Source organism: Montipora capricornis, chromosome 1 (genome assembly GCF_036669925.1).
Source record: "Montipora capricornis isolate CH-2021 chromosome 1, ASM3666992v2, whole genome shotgun sequence".
In the NCBI taxonomy this organism is placed as follows: Eukaryota; Metazoa; Cnidaria; class Anthozoa; order Scleractinia; family Acroporidae; genus Montipora; species Montipora capricornis.
The window spans coordinates 32,804,241-32,819,676 of NC_090883.1; the positions used below are offsets into that span (position 1 = coordinate 32,804,241).

The 15,436-nt window shown below is 40.2% G+C and overlaps 1 protein-coding gene across 1 annotated transcript in view; it reads left to right on the plus strand.

Moving 5' to 3' along the window:
• The first annotated feature begins 9,592 nt into the window (after nt 1-9,592).
• The window catches only part of LOC138039062 (PAT complex subunit CCDC47-like), a 19,178-nt gene continuing 13,334 nt past the window's right edge, over nt 9,593-15,436 (plus strand). Inside the window, exons 1-5 of the mRNA XM_068885230.1 lie at nt 9,593-9,849; nt 11,095-11,141; nt 11,487-11,540; nt 14,136-14,201; nt 14,877-15,004. Coding sequence (XP_068741331.1) covers nt 9,639-9,849; nt 11,095-11,141; nt 11,487-11,540; nt 14,136-14,201; nt 14,877-15,004 — 506 coding nt within the window. The 5' untranslated portion in view covers nt 9,593-9,638. The remainder of the gene's footprint in view (nt 9,850-11,094; nt 11,142-11,486; nt 11,541-14,135; nt 14,202-14,876; nt 15,005-15,436) is intronic.

The following is a 15,436-nucleotide window of genomic DNA, read 5'->3' on the forward strand; positions in this document are numbered from 1 at the left end:
GGCATTACGATATATACCGCGTCTACGAATCGCATATCTCGATGGTCTCCCATCCAGATACCGACCCGCCCGACAAGGGTAGCCTCAATGTCATTTTGTCATGAAAGTATTGACCATTGTCAAGCTGAATCAATCATAGTACTTGGTGTTTATGGAGACCACCTCAAGAAGTACATGCTCGTATCCTCAAATTTCGGACCTATATATAAGGTTTCTTTCCCTACCCTTCTCCTTTGCTTAAAAAGCACTTCAATAATCCGAGATAAGCTGAGATTACTACTATTTTAATAAGCTACTTGCCTCCATTGCCAATGTTTAATAATTTCAGTTCTCTTTGCCGGCTGTGGTAATCGTTCCTTTGTCCCACATTTCTTAAGGAGATGTAAGTGGTTTGTGCTTCTCTTCCACTAGAAAGTGGCATCTACAATGTAACAATAATTGCGTTAGTTCAGTAACCCACAAATTGTATTGTAATGAGGAAAAATTGTATCCTGTAAATTAATGCCTTGTTATATGGGGTAATTTTACCTACCCATAGACCGTATTCATTAATGGCGGTCAAGAAATTATTCTTTTGTCTTTGTACTAATCATCCTAACTGGCCTCACTTTGGAACAAAAATTCTTTTGAATTTTGCTCCTGTTTACGAGGCTAGTTAGGGTGATTAGTACAAAGACAAAAGAATAATTACTTAGCCGCCATTTTGAATACGAGAGAAGGGGGTAGTTTCTAAAGAAACTGTGGTGCTGTGTCAGTGAGGAAGTAGTATACAAAAATTTGGTTTTATCAACAGAGTTAATAATGTAAATTGGTCACCGTACAGAGATTCTAAAAGCTGACGTTTCGAGCGTTAGCCCTTCGTCAGAGCGAATCGAGGAATTGAGGGTTTCGTGTAGTTTTTATGGTAGAGTAGGAGCTACGCTATTGGTGGTAACATGGCAACGTGAAAAATAGCAATATATTAGTTAAATGAAAAGCGTTCGTTGCTACCGTGAGGATTAACGGTGCCGATTTGGAAGACGAATTTTTGTTCAGATTCATGCGGCTTTCCGTCCTACCTAGATGTAGGAAAAGCTGCAGACAGCCATGTGGTTTTTGGAGTGGTTAGGGAGATTAAAATGACGAGCGACTGGCTTAGATACATCCTTGTCATTCTTCTCAACATTGCGAAGGTGTTCGTTCATCGGTGTTAACAATGAAAGACAAGTTTTGCATCGTGAGCGCACACATTTGAAAGTGTCGGGTTGCTCGTTAGTTTTGAGCGCGCTTCTAACTAAAATGTTGCCTACGGTTTTGTCGCATTTGAATGAAATAAGTGGAGGTTGCAAAAAGATTCTACCAGTCTTTGGATCATTTTGGAGTAATTTAAAATTATTAAGAATGATACTTTTGACTGCATAATTGAGGATAGAAAGTGAGTCTGAATGGAGTTCTGTCATTCTTATATTTTTGTGACGTTTGTATTAGTGCTGACTGTCGATCAAACTGTTGGGTGCGATGATGGCCAGCCTTATCCACAGAGACAGGAGAGCCACGTTTTTCGAAGAATTGGTACATCTTCTCTGTTTTGCTCAAAAAATCGGAGTCATCACTACATAGACGTTTAAGTCTAAGAAACTGAGAATAAGAAATGAAGTTCTTCACATGTAATGGATGTGACGATGAATACAACAAATAACTGAGAATCTGTAGGTTGGTAGTGTACACTGGTACATAGCACGTTACCACTAATAGAAACTTTGATATCTGGGAAAGGCAATGAAGTTTCGAAATTTCGCAGGTATATTCAAGAGCCGGATGAAAAGAATTCATCCAGAAGAAAAGAACTCGATCAATTTATAACCACCACCAATTCTTTTCATCTGCCTCTTAGATTTACTTGGGAAATTTTGCAAACTTCATTGGCTCTCTTACGTATCAAAGTTTGTATTAGTGGCAACGTGCTATGTACCAGTGTGCACTACAAACATACAGATTCTCACAGTTATTTGTTGTATTCATCGTCGCATCCATTACATGTCAAGAACTTCATTTCTTATTCTCAATTTCTTAGACTTCAACGTCTATGTAGTGATGACTCCGATTTTTTAAGCAAAAGAGATGTGCCAGTTTTTTGAAAAATAATCAGGCGATGAGGCGAGTCATCATACTGCCCAAAGATTTAACAGAGAGTCACCAAAATAAAACTCTCAAGAATATAAGAGAAAATTCCATTCACCCTCATAATAATGCAGTCAAAAATATCACACTTATAAAATTTAAATTCCTCCAAAATGTTACCATATATGGTAAGGCTGTCCATATATGGTAAGGCTGTTCATATATGGTAAGGCTGTCCATATATGGTAAGGCTGTCCATATATGGTAAGGCTGTCCATATATGGTAAGGCTGTCCATATATGGTAAGGCTGTCCATATATGGTAAGGCTGTCCATATATGGTAAGGCTGTCCATATATGGTAAGGCTGTCCATATATGGTAAGGCTGTCCATATATGGTAAGGCTGTCCATATATGGTAAGGCTGTCCATATATGGTAAGGCTGTCCATATATGGTAAGGCTGTCCATATATGGTAAGGCTGTCCATATATGGTAAGGCTGTCCATATATGGTAAGGCTGTCCATATATGGTAAGGCTGTCCATATATGGTAAGGCTGTCCATATATGGTAAGGCTGTCCATATATGGTAAGGCTGTCCATATATGGTAAGGCTGTCCATATATGGTAAGGCTGTCCATATATGGTAAGGCTGTCCATATATGGTAAGGCTGTCCATATATGGTAAGGCTGTCCATATATGGTAAGGCTGTCCATATATGGTAAGGCTGTCCATATATGGTAAGGCTGTCCATATATGGTAAGGCTGTCCATATATGGTAAGGCTGTCCATATATGGTAAGGCTGTCCATATATGGTAAGGCTGTCCATATATGGTAAGGCTGTCCATATATGGTAAGGCTGTCCATATATGGTAAGGCTGTCCATATATGGTAAGGCTGTCCATATATGGTAAGGCTGTCCATATATGGTAAGGCTGTCCATATATGGTAAGGCTGTCCATATATGGTAAGGCTGTCCATATATGGTAAGGCTGTCCATATATGGTAAGGCTGTCCATATATGGTAAGGCTGTCCATATATGGTAAGGCTGTCCATATATGGTAAGGCTGTCCATATATGGTAAGGCTGTCCATATATGGTAAGGCTGTCCATATATGGTAAGGCTGTCCATATATGGTAAGGCTGTCCATATATGGTAAGGCTGTCCATATATGGTAAGGCTGTCCATATATGGTAAGGCTGTCCATATATGGTAAGGCTGTCCATATATGGTAAGGCTGTCCATATATGGTAAGGCTGTCCATATATGGTAAGGCTGTCCATATATGGTAAGGCTGTCCATATATGGTAAGGCTGTCCATATATGGTAAGGCTGTCCATATATGGTAAGGCTGTCCATATATGGTAAGGCTGTCCATATATGGTAAGGCTGTCCATATATGGTAAGGCTGTCCATATATGGTAAGGCTGTCCATATATGGTAAGGCTGTCCATATATGGTAAGGCTGTCCATATATGGTAAGGCTGTCCATATATGGTAAGGCTGTCCATATATGGTAAGGCTGTCCATATATGGTAAGGCTGTCCATATATGGTAAGGCTGTCCATATATGGTAAGGCTGTCCATATATGGTAAGGCTGTCCATATATGGTAAGGCTGTCCATATATGGTAAGGCTGTCCATATATGGTAAGGCTGTCCATATATGGTAAGGCTGTCCATATATGGTAAGGCTGTCCATATATGGTAAGGCTGTCCATATATGGTAAGGCTGTCCATATATGGTAAGGCTGTCCATATATGGTAAGGCTGTCCATATATGGTAAGGCTGTCCATATATGGTAAGGCTGTCCATATATGGTAAGGCTGTCCATATATGGTAAGGCTGTCCATATATGGTAAGGCTGTCCATATATGGTAAGGCTGTCCATATATGGTAAGGCTGTCCATATATGGTAAGGCTGTCCATATATGGTAAGGCTGTCCATATATGGTAAGGCTGTCCATATATGGTAAGGCTGTCCATATATGGTAAGGCTGTCCATATATGGTAAGGCTGTCCATATATGGTAAGGCTGTCCATATATGGTAAGGCTGTCCATATATGGTAAGGCTGTCCATATATGGTAAGGCTGTCCATATATGGTAAGGCTGTCCATATATGGTAAGGCTGTCCATATATGGTAAGGCTGTCCATATATGGTAAGGCTGTCCATATATGGTAAGGCTGTCCATATATGGTAAGGCTGTCCATATATGGTAAGGCTGTCCATATATGGTAAGGCTGTCCATATATGGTAAGGCTGTCCATATATGGTAAGGCTGTCCATATATGGTAAGGCTGTCCATATATGGTAAGGCTGTCCATATATGGTAAGGCTGTCCATATATGGTAAGGCTGTCCATATATGGTAAGGCTGTCCATATATGGTAAGGCTGTCCATATATGGTAAGGCTGTCCATATATGGTAAGGCTGTCCATATATGGTAAGGCTGTCCATATATGGTAAGGCTGTCCATATATGGTAAGGCTGTCCATATATGGTAAGGCTGTCCATATATGGTAAGGCTGTCCATATATGGTAAGGCTGTCCATATATGGTAAGGCTGTCCATATATGGTAAGGCTGTCCATATATGGTAAGGCTGTCCATATATGGTAAGGCTGTCCATATATGGTAAGGCTGTCCATATATGGTAAGGCTGTCCATATATGGTAAGGCTGTCCATATATGGTAAGGCTGTCCATATATGGTAAGGCTGTCCATATATGGTAAGGCTGTCCATATATGGTAAGGCTGTCCATATATGGTAAGGCTGTCCATATATGGTAAGGCTGTCCATATATGGTAAGGCTGTCCATATATGGTAAGGCTGTCCATATATGGTAAGGCTGTCCATATATGGTAAGGCTGTCCATATATGGTAAGGCTGTCCATATATGGTAAGGCTGTCCATATATGGTAAGGCTGTCCATATATGGTAAGGCTGTCCATATATGGTAAGGCTGTCCATATATGGTAAGGCTGTCCATATATGGTAAGGCTGTCCATATATGGTAAGGCTGTCCATATATGGTAAGGCTGTCCATATATGGTAAGGCTGTCCATATATGGTAAGGCTGTCCATATATGGTAAGGCTGTCCATATATGGTAAGGCTGTCCATATATGGTAAGGCTGTCCATATATGGTAAGGCTGTCCATATATGGTAAGGCTGTCCACATATGGTAAGGCTGTCCGCATATGGTAAGGCTGTCCGCATATGGTAAGGCTGTCCGCATATGGTAAGGCTGTCCGCATATGGTAAGGCTGTCCGCATATGGTAAGGCTGTCCGCATATGGTAAGGCTGTCCGCATATGGTAACAGATGAATGCATATGGTGGTTAGGTATTCTTGTGATAAAGAAAGAAGTTTCTGAGATCTGAGATTTTTCGGAAAAATATGCTTTACAGCCCATCTCGTCGAAATTTGGACGAGAGTCCTAAATTTACCATTACCGAGACCTTAAGAACGTTGTGCATGTATTTTCGCTCTTTAACCTTGGAATTACGTTAGGATGGAAATCATTCTGCCCTCGTGAGCAAGGTTTTGGTCACGGACTGTTTATGGCAGATCGGATGGTTTGAGTCAAAAGCGAGATATTTTTCGTTTGTGTTGGTTTACAATTAACACTAGTTGCTAGATTTTCCCGGTCCGCTATGTGTAGTTCTAAATCCAGAAAAGCCAAATTCTGTTTTTTTTACGTTCGACAGTGAATTGGAAAGACTGCTCAACTGATTTTAAATGCGTTAGTAGCCGTTTGGCGTCGTTTTCTGTTACTGCAGAAATGACAGCGTCAGCGTATCATTTCCAAAACGGAGGCTTGACCAGACAAGAGGTCAAGTCTCTTGTTTAAACTGGTGAGTTTGTTGTCCTACCAAAAGCGATGATGGTTATGATGATGATGATGATGATAATGATGATGATGATAATAATAATAATGATAATAATAATAATAATAATAATAATAATAACTTTATTAAGTGTCAATGGGTTTTTCACGAGAGACTAATTGGGGACACTAATGAAATTAACTCAAATCGAATCATTGGTTTTTGTGGAGAGAGGAAAACTGGAGCACCCGGGGAAAAACCTCTCAGAGCAGAGGAAGAGAACCAACAAAATCAACCCACATCTCATGCCGAGTCTGGGAATCGAACCCGGGTAAAATAGCGGAAGGCGAGTGCTCTCACCACTGCGCCACCCCTGCACTCTGTTGATAGTAGGTGCCACTATTAACAAACTGAGTGGTGTTGAGATAAAAAGTCGACGAGTAAGGAAGTCCTTTGTCCCAGGGAAGCGTCTTCTGTGAGTGTTCTCTCTGCAACCTTGATAGCAAGATCAACAGGAATTTTGGTGGGGAGGGAGACAACATCAAACGAAACCAAAGTGTATTCTGCGTCAAGAGTTGTACCTCTAATAAGATCCGCAAACTCACATGCAGGAATTCTCAACTGTGTAATCGGGATTTCCATCAACAGGCGATAGAACTCTTGCGAGAGAACTCGAAATCGCATATATTAAGTAGGAGAATTGACAAAGGAAACAATAGGTCTCAAAGGAATTCTCTCAGGCTTGAGGATTTTGGACAAACCATAAAACCGAGGGCATAAGCCATCGCTGCTATAACTTTTTGTACGTAGACTTACTAAGGCTGTCAGCCTTCTTGAAATCGAGCAACATTTTATTAAGATTCCTTTGAGTCTTGCTAGTGGGATCAGAGCTTAGAACCTATATATCTATGAGGAAGCCGTGAGATTTTATCTGTTTCGTCGTCATTTTTGGAGTATTTTGAAGTTCTTGGAAATAATGATTTTAACTGAAAAGTTGTGAGGATGCAAATATAATTCTCTCGTTCTCCAACTTCCGTGACATTTGCAGTGGTTTCTGCGCAAACTGTGGCTACGTGGCTAAGTTCATACAATAGCTGAAAACCCACGGTATATCTCGTTTCTAAGCATAAAAAGGTGAGGCATCCCATCTGGCGATGATCGTACTGGCCCGTGCAAGAGATAAAAGTACAATGGAAACTCAGCCGCAAAGATGTGAAGCCACGTAGCTAAGTTGCCGTGTAGCCACAGTTCTCGCGTTTGTACGTTAACAACGTACTCGCTCAGTCACTTGCGCACTTTGCTAGTAAGTAGCCACGTAGCCGCGATCCGGGAACGAGGAAGCGTTGCTTCGCGTGGCCGGGTATTCTGCAGTTTCTCCAAAGATCATGCTACCTATCGGTTTTAAGTCTACTACATGTAGAGGACTTAGGTCACAAGAATATGTATAAAGGTACATGTCTGAGCTATGACTGAGGGAAGGGTTTCCGGTAACAGTATTTGTCAACATGGAATAATGATTCTTATTATCTGTCGACCCAAGCTATCAACACTAAACAAACGTAATGAACTCGTGTCTTCTTGCCGCCACAGATACAAAGCCCTCCTATAACAACTAAACTGTCAATTTCGCGTTGCATAAAGACTAGTTAGATCATGTAAATAGATATATTTTTTTTGTCTGGGACAGTATGCTTGTCACGCACGTAGTTTAACAACGATTCTTATGCAAAACGCTACTACCTAATACTGAACTATGGAAAATAAAGAATACGGCCTAACATGCGCCCGTATATGCGTGTGTCCTAACATGTATGTCGGATACACACCGTTATTCCCATGCAGTTTATCGGCGCTTATTATATAGTACCATCACGCAAGCTTGCTGCTTGTCGAAAACGCACAACGAGACACGTTTCCTGTATACTCAGAATTCAATTCTTCTGCATTACAATCCCTCGGGGGGGGGGGGGGGGGATACTTAAGGAAATTTCTGGGTGGGGCTGTGCCGCTGGGACCCTGGAACTCTTAGCCTATACCAGAGCTCGTTTCAGCTGGATTTTGCTACCCTATACTAGAGTAAACTCCCCAAATCACTCCTATCCTAGAGTAGCTGTTTTCCAGAAACTGAGGTCACTAGCACAGTCTAAAGCAAAGCCAAAACAAAACCTTACACCACAATCACTTCTTTCTTAAAAAGGATTTATTTATACTTGTCCAGCAATGCCAAGCACGTACGTACGCATTATCAAGACAATAAATTGTGTAATTTTAACCAGTATTAAGACCACCGATTTCCGTCTGAATCCCGATTTTTGACAGTTAACAAAATCCAGAAGCGTTTTATGATAGTCATCTATCAACGCTGTTGAGGCTGAGTCGTGAAAATTTTAAACTTGCCGATTTCATTTTTTTATATTTTTGAGTAGCAATTCCTGGTTTCCTTAGTCTTGACAAAATCTTCAACCAACTGGTCAGTTTCGTGAAATATGATACCCTAATCTAGACCCAGACGCTCTGATTTATATACCCTATGCTAGAGTAAACTGCTTGAAAACCATACCCTTCACAGCGGCACATATTTATAGAGCCCATATATGGCAGTACCCCCCCCCCCCCCCCCCCGGGATTACAATCTACAACACTCGACTCTATTCAACAGTTCACTGAGGAAAACTGATCGGGGCAAAATAATTATCAGACAATCACGCAATTTTTAGTTTGTGTTATATTTTCGTCGATCATCAAGGCAATTAAATGAATTCTTGCAGTTTCCGACATTGCTCATGAAGTGAAGTTGTCAGTAAGCTAAAAATTCTTTCTGCAGCAGCCGAAGACGGCTGTACAATAGCAATAATAATCACTTTATTTAAGTCTCAAGGTTATTTAGTCGAGCACCAGTGCTCTGCAAATTGGGAAGCCTACAAATCAACTGAAATCAGAACAAATCAAAGGAAATGTTCGTTTTTGATGAGAGGGGAAAACCGGAGTACCCAGGGAGCACCTTCTTCACAGCGGAGGACCAATCAGAAAGCTTCTCCTCGTGTACCTGCCACCACTCCATCTCCAGCAACTTCCGGTTTCCTTCATCTGCCAGCCTCCTAGGAAGACCTTTCCTCCGTTAGTAAACCACGCATGCGGCTAAAACATTGAACAAAAGTGGTCGCAGGCTTCAATATGGCAGTGCTAGCACGTCCGCCCAGTCAGGCTGAGTGGTGTGCGAATCAAATCTGTCCAGTGGTCGGGGAGTTGGTCGGACTAAAAGTTCTGAGTGAATTGGTCAGGGGAGTTCAAATAAAATTACGATGCCCTGGGTGCTTGCCATTATGCCAAAGATTCCGGAAATCTCGGTCGGAAATCAAATGGAAAGGTCCGTTTCGGTTTCTTCTGATCGGAATATTCGGGATCACCTCTGGAGGTGGTCCACTTATTTCGGTTGGAATATTCCGACGAAATTCGCCGTTCCATTTTTGACAAACCGGTTCTTTGCCCTAATTAGGGAATTCGGAAAAGGAATAAAAAGTGGCAAGAGTCATTCCTATTGCTTGGCCCGGTTTAATCGGAAAATGTCGTTCCATTTTCCTTCGATATTCCCACTTGTCTTTGACCGGTCGGTTTGGCATAATGTGAACACCCCATGGCTCTTTGCGCTGCTATCTTGGTAGCCGCAGAGTTCACTGGGATTGATTTCACAACTTTACGAACATGGCGTCCGTGAAAAGCTATTTGAAACCCTTCAGGCCAATTTTAATCATGATTTTCTTGTTGCTAGTCGGGTTTTTGACATATATAACTGCTACTGACGAGCCTGATGATAGTGTAAACGATTTTGCCGAGTTTGAAACGGAGGGTGATGAGGATGAAGAGGAAGACACAGAGCCGCAGGGAGCAAATGATCAAGACGACGAAGACGAAGGTTTGTTCGCTCATTGCTTTCGTGTGTTCGTTGATGAGAAGTTACAGATCGATTTGTCGATGGCATTGAAATTTAACGAGGCAACTTCAATTGAATCCATGATCTTATCAGAATGGCCTACTTTAATTTTCGAGGAGATCTGCCGAGAAGGACTGCAGGATTTTGATATGAATCGAATACATCAAACATAATTGCTGATCGCTCATTTTATAAGCGTTAAGGGCATCTTTGGTTAGTTTGTCATTTCGCAGCTGATTTAAGTCGTTTGTTTTTTCTCATTTAAGGAGTGCTTTTAAAGAAATTTCTCTCAGCCAAATTAAGTTAAACTGACCGACTGAATATTGATTAAGTTTTAATTGACTTCACGTGCTCTTGGGGGATGGAAATCAGTCGTGTGAGATTGTGTAATAACAATGTTCTCCCAGCTATTGTTTAATGTTGAGTTTATAGTTTCTCTGTAGAAGGTTTAGTACTGACCAACGTTTAATAACAGCTAGAGCAAAAATCATCTCTTTTTGATGTAGGCAAATTAATGGCAGATACATGTAGATACAGTGATTTTGGAGAACCAAAAAACAAAGTGTGTGTGGATTTAATTGAATGCTTTAAGCACCTATTGAAACCATCTCAAGAAGTACATGCTCGTATCCATAAACTTTGGTCCTATAAGGTTGTTTCTTTCCCTTCCTTTCTCCTTATCCTTCCAAGATCAGCGTCAAATGCACTTCAATAATCCGATATTACTTCTAGTTTTAGTGGTTTCCTCTTTGAGCTGGTTGGAAACATAATTTGTATTCACCATTGTGCAGTTCGGTGTCATGTTTGGTGTATTGGATAATGTTTGAGAGTGTCTCTAAGCCAGCATGGAAGCCAATAATTATGTTAATTAAACTTAACTTCCATCAAAGATTTTCTTTTAAGTGTTATGTTATTTGTGAAGGGAAGATTACATGACATTGCAAAAACGTATCTGCAAAGGAGGTAATTCAAATCCGTCCAAGTCAAAATCAGTGAAATCAGCACTCGTATCAAATCCCTGTTTAGATCTTACAGATTCGTGGCTGTCAAATCTCGCTTTATCCACACTCCTGTAAAAGCTTGTACGTGTACCTTTAGCTCTGTCCAAAAAGTGAACTTACAACAGTCAAGATCATGCATCCCCCTTCTTGTATGATCACTCGTCTGACTGCCATAAATATCATGAATTGTGTTTATGTGGTTAACAACAACTCTGGTCTTTGATAGGCGATATTCAGGAAGAAGCAGATGAATCTGAAGCAACTATTGAAGAGGTAATTTTGGTGCAAAAAAAAATTGTGGATATAATTACAGGATTGGTGTATTGGTTTGCTTGTGAAAAGATTGCCTACATGTTCATTAATGTAGAGCCAAGATGATTCTCCAACTCTCCTCCAAGACACTACCTTACATGTACATCCCTTCCCTGTGACAAATTGTTGTTTCAGTGTATCTTTATACAGTACCTATCAAAGGAAATCTCTCTCTGTTGAGACAGAGAGTCTCAATATATTTAGGGTCCTTGCCTCTGAAGGTGCGACACATATCAAAAAGAGCTACTGCATCGAGATGGGAACCTGACAGGTTCTTTTTAACTTTTCTTTGAATCTTGACACTAGGCTGATGAAGAGCAAGAGGAATTTGACCATTTTACAGATGAAGAAGAATTTGAGGTATTTTCTGTACCTTGATTTATGTTGCATTTATTTATTCCTTGCCTACATGTATTTGCTGAGGCACAGTCAAACCTCGATTATTCAGTTATTTCAATTATCCGTACTTTCTTCTCTGGTCCCAGGTTTTCATGTACCGGTATATTAATTAGTCATATTTTGTCATCCACAGCAAAACAAATTTCCTTCAAATTATGAGATGGAAGTCCGGTGCAAACTGAATTTTTTCGCTTCAAAACACAAATCTGTGTGCATTTTGTGCTCACACGCCCCATAACTACTGAAGTGCATTTTGCTGAGCTCGGATTGGCTTTTTCCATTCTCCATTAGCTCAATCAGCGTGGTTTGAAGAACACAACATAGATTCATATCAAAATGAATTTATCATCGGCACAAAACAAAAGTAATCCATTCTTTCCATAAAAAGATAACGTAGTCAATTATTTTGCTCCAGCAAGCAGCAAATCTCTGATATCCACAAAAACAAGGATAAAATCATGAAGTTCGCTGACAACTTGAAGAGCAATGAAGGACCCTTGTGGGGGGGACTTTAGCCAGACTGCTTGTTACGCAGTTTACAATAATAGTTCAGATAGGTCAGTCCACAACACTGTGGACTACGTCCCCTACTCTTATCAAATGGTGAGTGGGTTCTTTAACGTCCCATGCTATTTAATTTCCAACAAGGGCTATGAGATGGGACCTCCGGTTTACAGTCCTTATCCGAGAAGCCTTGAAAGTCTAACCATGTGCAGATGTAATTACCAAGGCAGCACTTTCTTCTCAGTTATTTTAAGATCCTGAGTGTTGGTCCGGTTGGAGTCGAACTCACGACCTTCCGCATGACAGCCCGATGCTCAACTAACTGAGCCACCGGTGCGCGGTTACCTTATTGTTGGAAATAGGTAGTGAATGCTTAGATTTAAATGGACTTTTTGTCTTTGATGTCAAAATAGAGGGTGCATCTAATAAAGGTGCATTTTAGGACATAATTGTAATTTCTTTGCATGTGAGGGGCACATAATACTTGTGTCAGGAGAGTTGCGGTTTCAATAACTACCAACAGTCGATGAAAACTATTAGCTTCTTCACTTGGAGAAGTCGGCACCTTTGTTCCCTAAATTTAAAAATTAAAGACAGATTCGTTCAAACCTTGGATTAAAACACATTATGGACAGTGACCACATAAAGTCGTCTACATTAAAAGTGATCATCAACAATTTTGCTTTTGAAAGGTGGCATTTGGGAGAGTTCTTTTAAAAATGGCAGGCCCCCACACACCCCTAGAGAATGGCACCTTGTTGATAAAGTCAGTTACTCTCTTCAGGGTTTGAGCCAGCTTTATTGCCTCAGGAGACCATTTGTCCCTGTGGATCGGAACATGAGAGAATAGTGTTTTTTGATAAGGCAATAATAAACAATTTTCTTCAGTTATTTTAGCAATGATAATAATAATATGAAAAAATTAATGTAAAAATTAATGCTAGCCGGCACAAAAATACATTATTTTTAAAATTACGCAATCCTGGTTTTCTGATCGGTATGAATTTGCGTAAACCTCTTCCATTAAGTTTTGACTTTTGGGGACTTTTATGGCCTGTTCATCTAATTTTAAGGGACAAATCATCCTGCAAGGGGGAGAATATCGCAACTTCGTGCTCTGGCTCAAACCCTGTTTCTTCAAACCTGCTACCAACTTTAAGTTTTATTGAAACCTTTCTGAGAGGCAATCACAAATGTACTGTAGCTTTGTGAAGAAACCTTAGAACCAGAGTGCAGACAAGTTTGGATTGAAGGAGTCATCTTTTCAAAAGAGAACAAAAGTTTGGCAGCAACATGTAACTGTACAGGAAAAGCTTGCAGGCAAATTCATCTATCCATGCCACCTTCTTGATTTTATGAAATAATGGCAAAGCTCCTCCATCGATATCTCCTGTATAAACCACAATCTCTCAATTCGCTCTGATGAAGGGCTAAGGTTTAAAATGTCAGCTCACAGAAAATCGTGGTGAATTATTTGCCTTTTTACCAGCTTGAAATCAAATCCTCACACAGGAAAAACATCTGAACCATGGTAAACCTCCCTTCTTTTCTTAAATTGTTTTTTCCCCCACAAGAGGGCACAGTTTCTAATCCTGCAATCTGATTGGTTCTTTGCACAGTCCCGATTATCCTATCTCGGCCCACGGGCACAGTGGCGCTTGGACAGTTTTTGTCCTTGATCTGAAAATCTCATTTACAGCTGTACATACACAACTGTACGAAAGTTAGCTTCAAACAGATTTTTATTAGTTAAGAGGCTTGGAAACAGAAATTCAAATAAAAACATTTCTCTTTGAAATTCACTCTTTGCATTCACTATCAAACACGATGTGAGTCAACAATAACATTACAAAAGTGATTTCAGAGAGGAAGAGAGAGAGAGGGGAAAATCAGTTCGTAAAGTGAAAAACTGTGACCTTGGTCTTGAAAACACTGCCCTCGGCCTGTGACCATGGGTAACATTTTCAAGACTTTATTCACAGTTTTTCTCTATGCGATCATCCCAGCCGGCAAAACACCGTAACACGTCTTTTCTTTTTCAAACTGCTTTAGGGATACAGTAAAGAAAAGATCCCCAAAGGAAAATCTAGTCCACAGCCAGATTTAAAAATTGAGAAGGTGAGTATGTTGTAATGCTTCTAACTGCTTTTAAGTTAGTATACTCATATCTGTACATTTATGTTCATTCAAAGTTTGAAAACCTCTGAAATTGTGAAGCCATTAGAAGTAATCCATTAGTCAGTAAGCTTATGTTGGCATTTGACACAGTTCAGTTGATTTTACAAACTTAAACCCCTTGACCCTCACAATGGAGACTTCTAGATTTTTACTCTGTCTAATGCTTGATGATTTTACTCCTCAACTGGGTCTGACGTCCTAGGGCGTTTGAGATGTCAGTGGATTAAGCAGTCAGAAACTATTTCGCCTCCATTAACTGTGTCTAATTCCCCATGGGTTTAAAGGGACTACATTTATGTTATGCAAGGTGATGTTCATGCAATTTCATGACAACCAAAATGCCCAAAAAGTGGAATGAAACATTGCAATAACCACATAAATCTGTTGAACAACATAAAAGAAATAAAGCAAAAGGAAAAAGAAGCGTGGATGGACACAAATGAACAAGATTGAAATGGATTGCATTTGGGTAATCTTGAAAATTGAAGAAGAATAGAGTTTTTGCTTTACTTTTCATCTCAGAGAAAACAAAACTTTCTTGGTCAACCCATCATTGGTGTTATTTTTCTTGTATCTTCTCTCAATAATTATTTGAACCTTTTTCCCTTTCTAAAGGTTCCTGTTCACCTAAGAGCAAACTGGGAAGGATTTTATGCTGAAATTTTGACCTTGGCAGGGCTTGCTGTGTATGCTCTCAACTTCTTTGCTGGTCGCAGTAAAAACTCTAGACTTGCGTCATCTTGGTGAGTATTGCATGGGCTCCAAGAATGTTTTGGTGTAGCTTAGTGATTAGAGCACACTCTGATGAACAAGAGGGTTTAATCTTGAAAACAAGGACAAATACTGTACAAACATGAAGAAATGTAATTCTTTGATTTATACTGAAAGCTATATTTCCTAAAGCCTGTGAAAAGCATTGGCTACTTCAGTCAGAAAAGGCAGGCACTCACATTAAAAAAAATTCACAGCACCCCTCACCATTCTCAGCACGGCTTTGCTGCTCGTTATTGCCTCCTGCCAGCTGTGTAGGCTACAAACGGTATACTAGTAGCCAAGGTTATATCACCTCAGTGAAACTACAGGCACATGTAAGAGGAACACAATAGCCCTTGGAAACACCATGTAAATCAGGCATCCAACAGGGGTTTCATTAAGTTTTAAAGTAGAAGGGACCT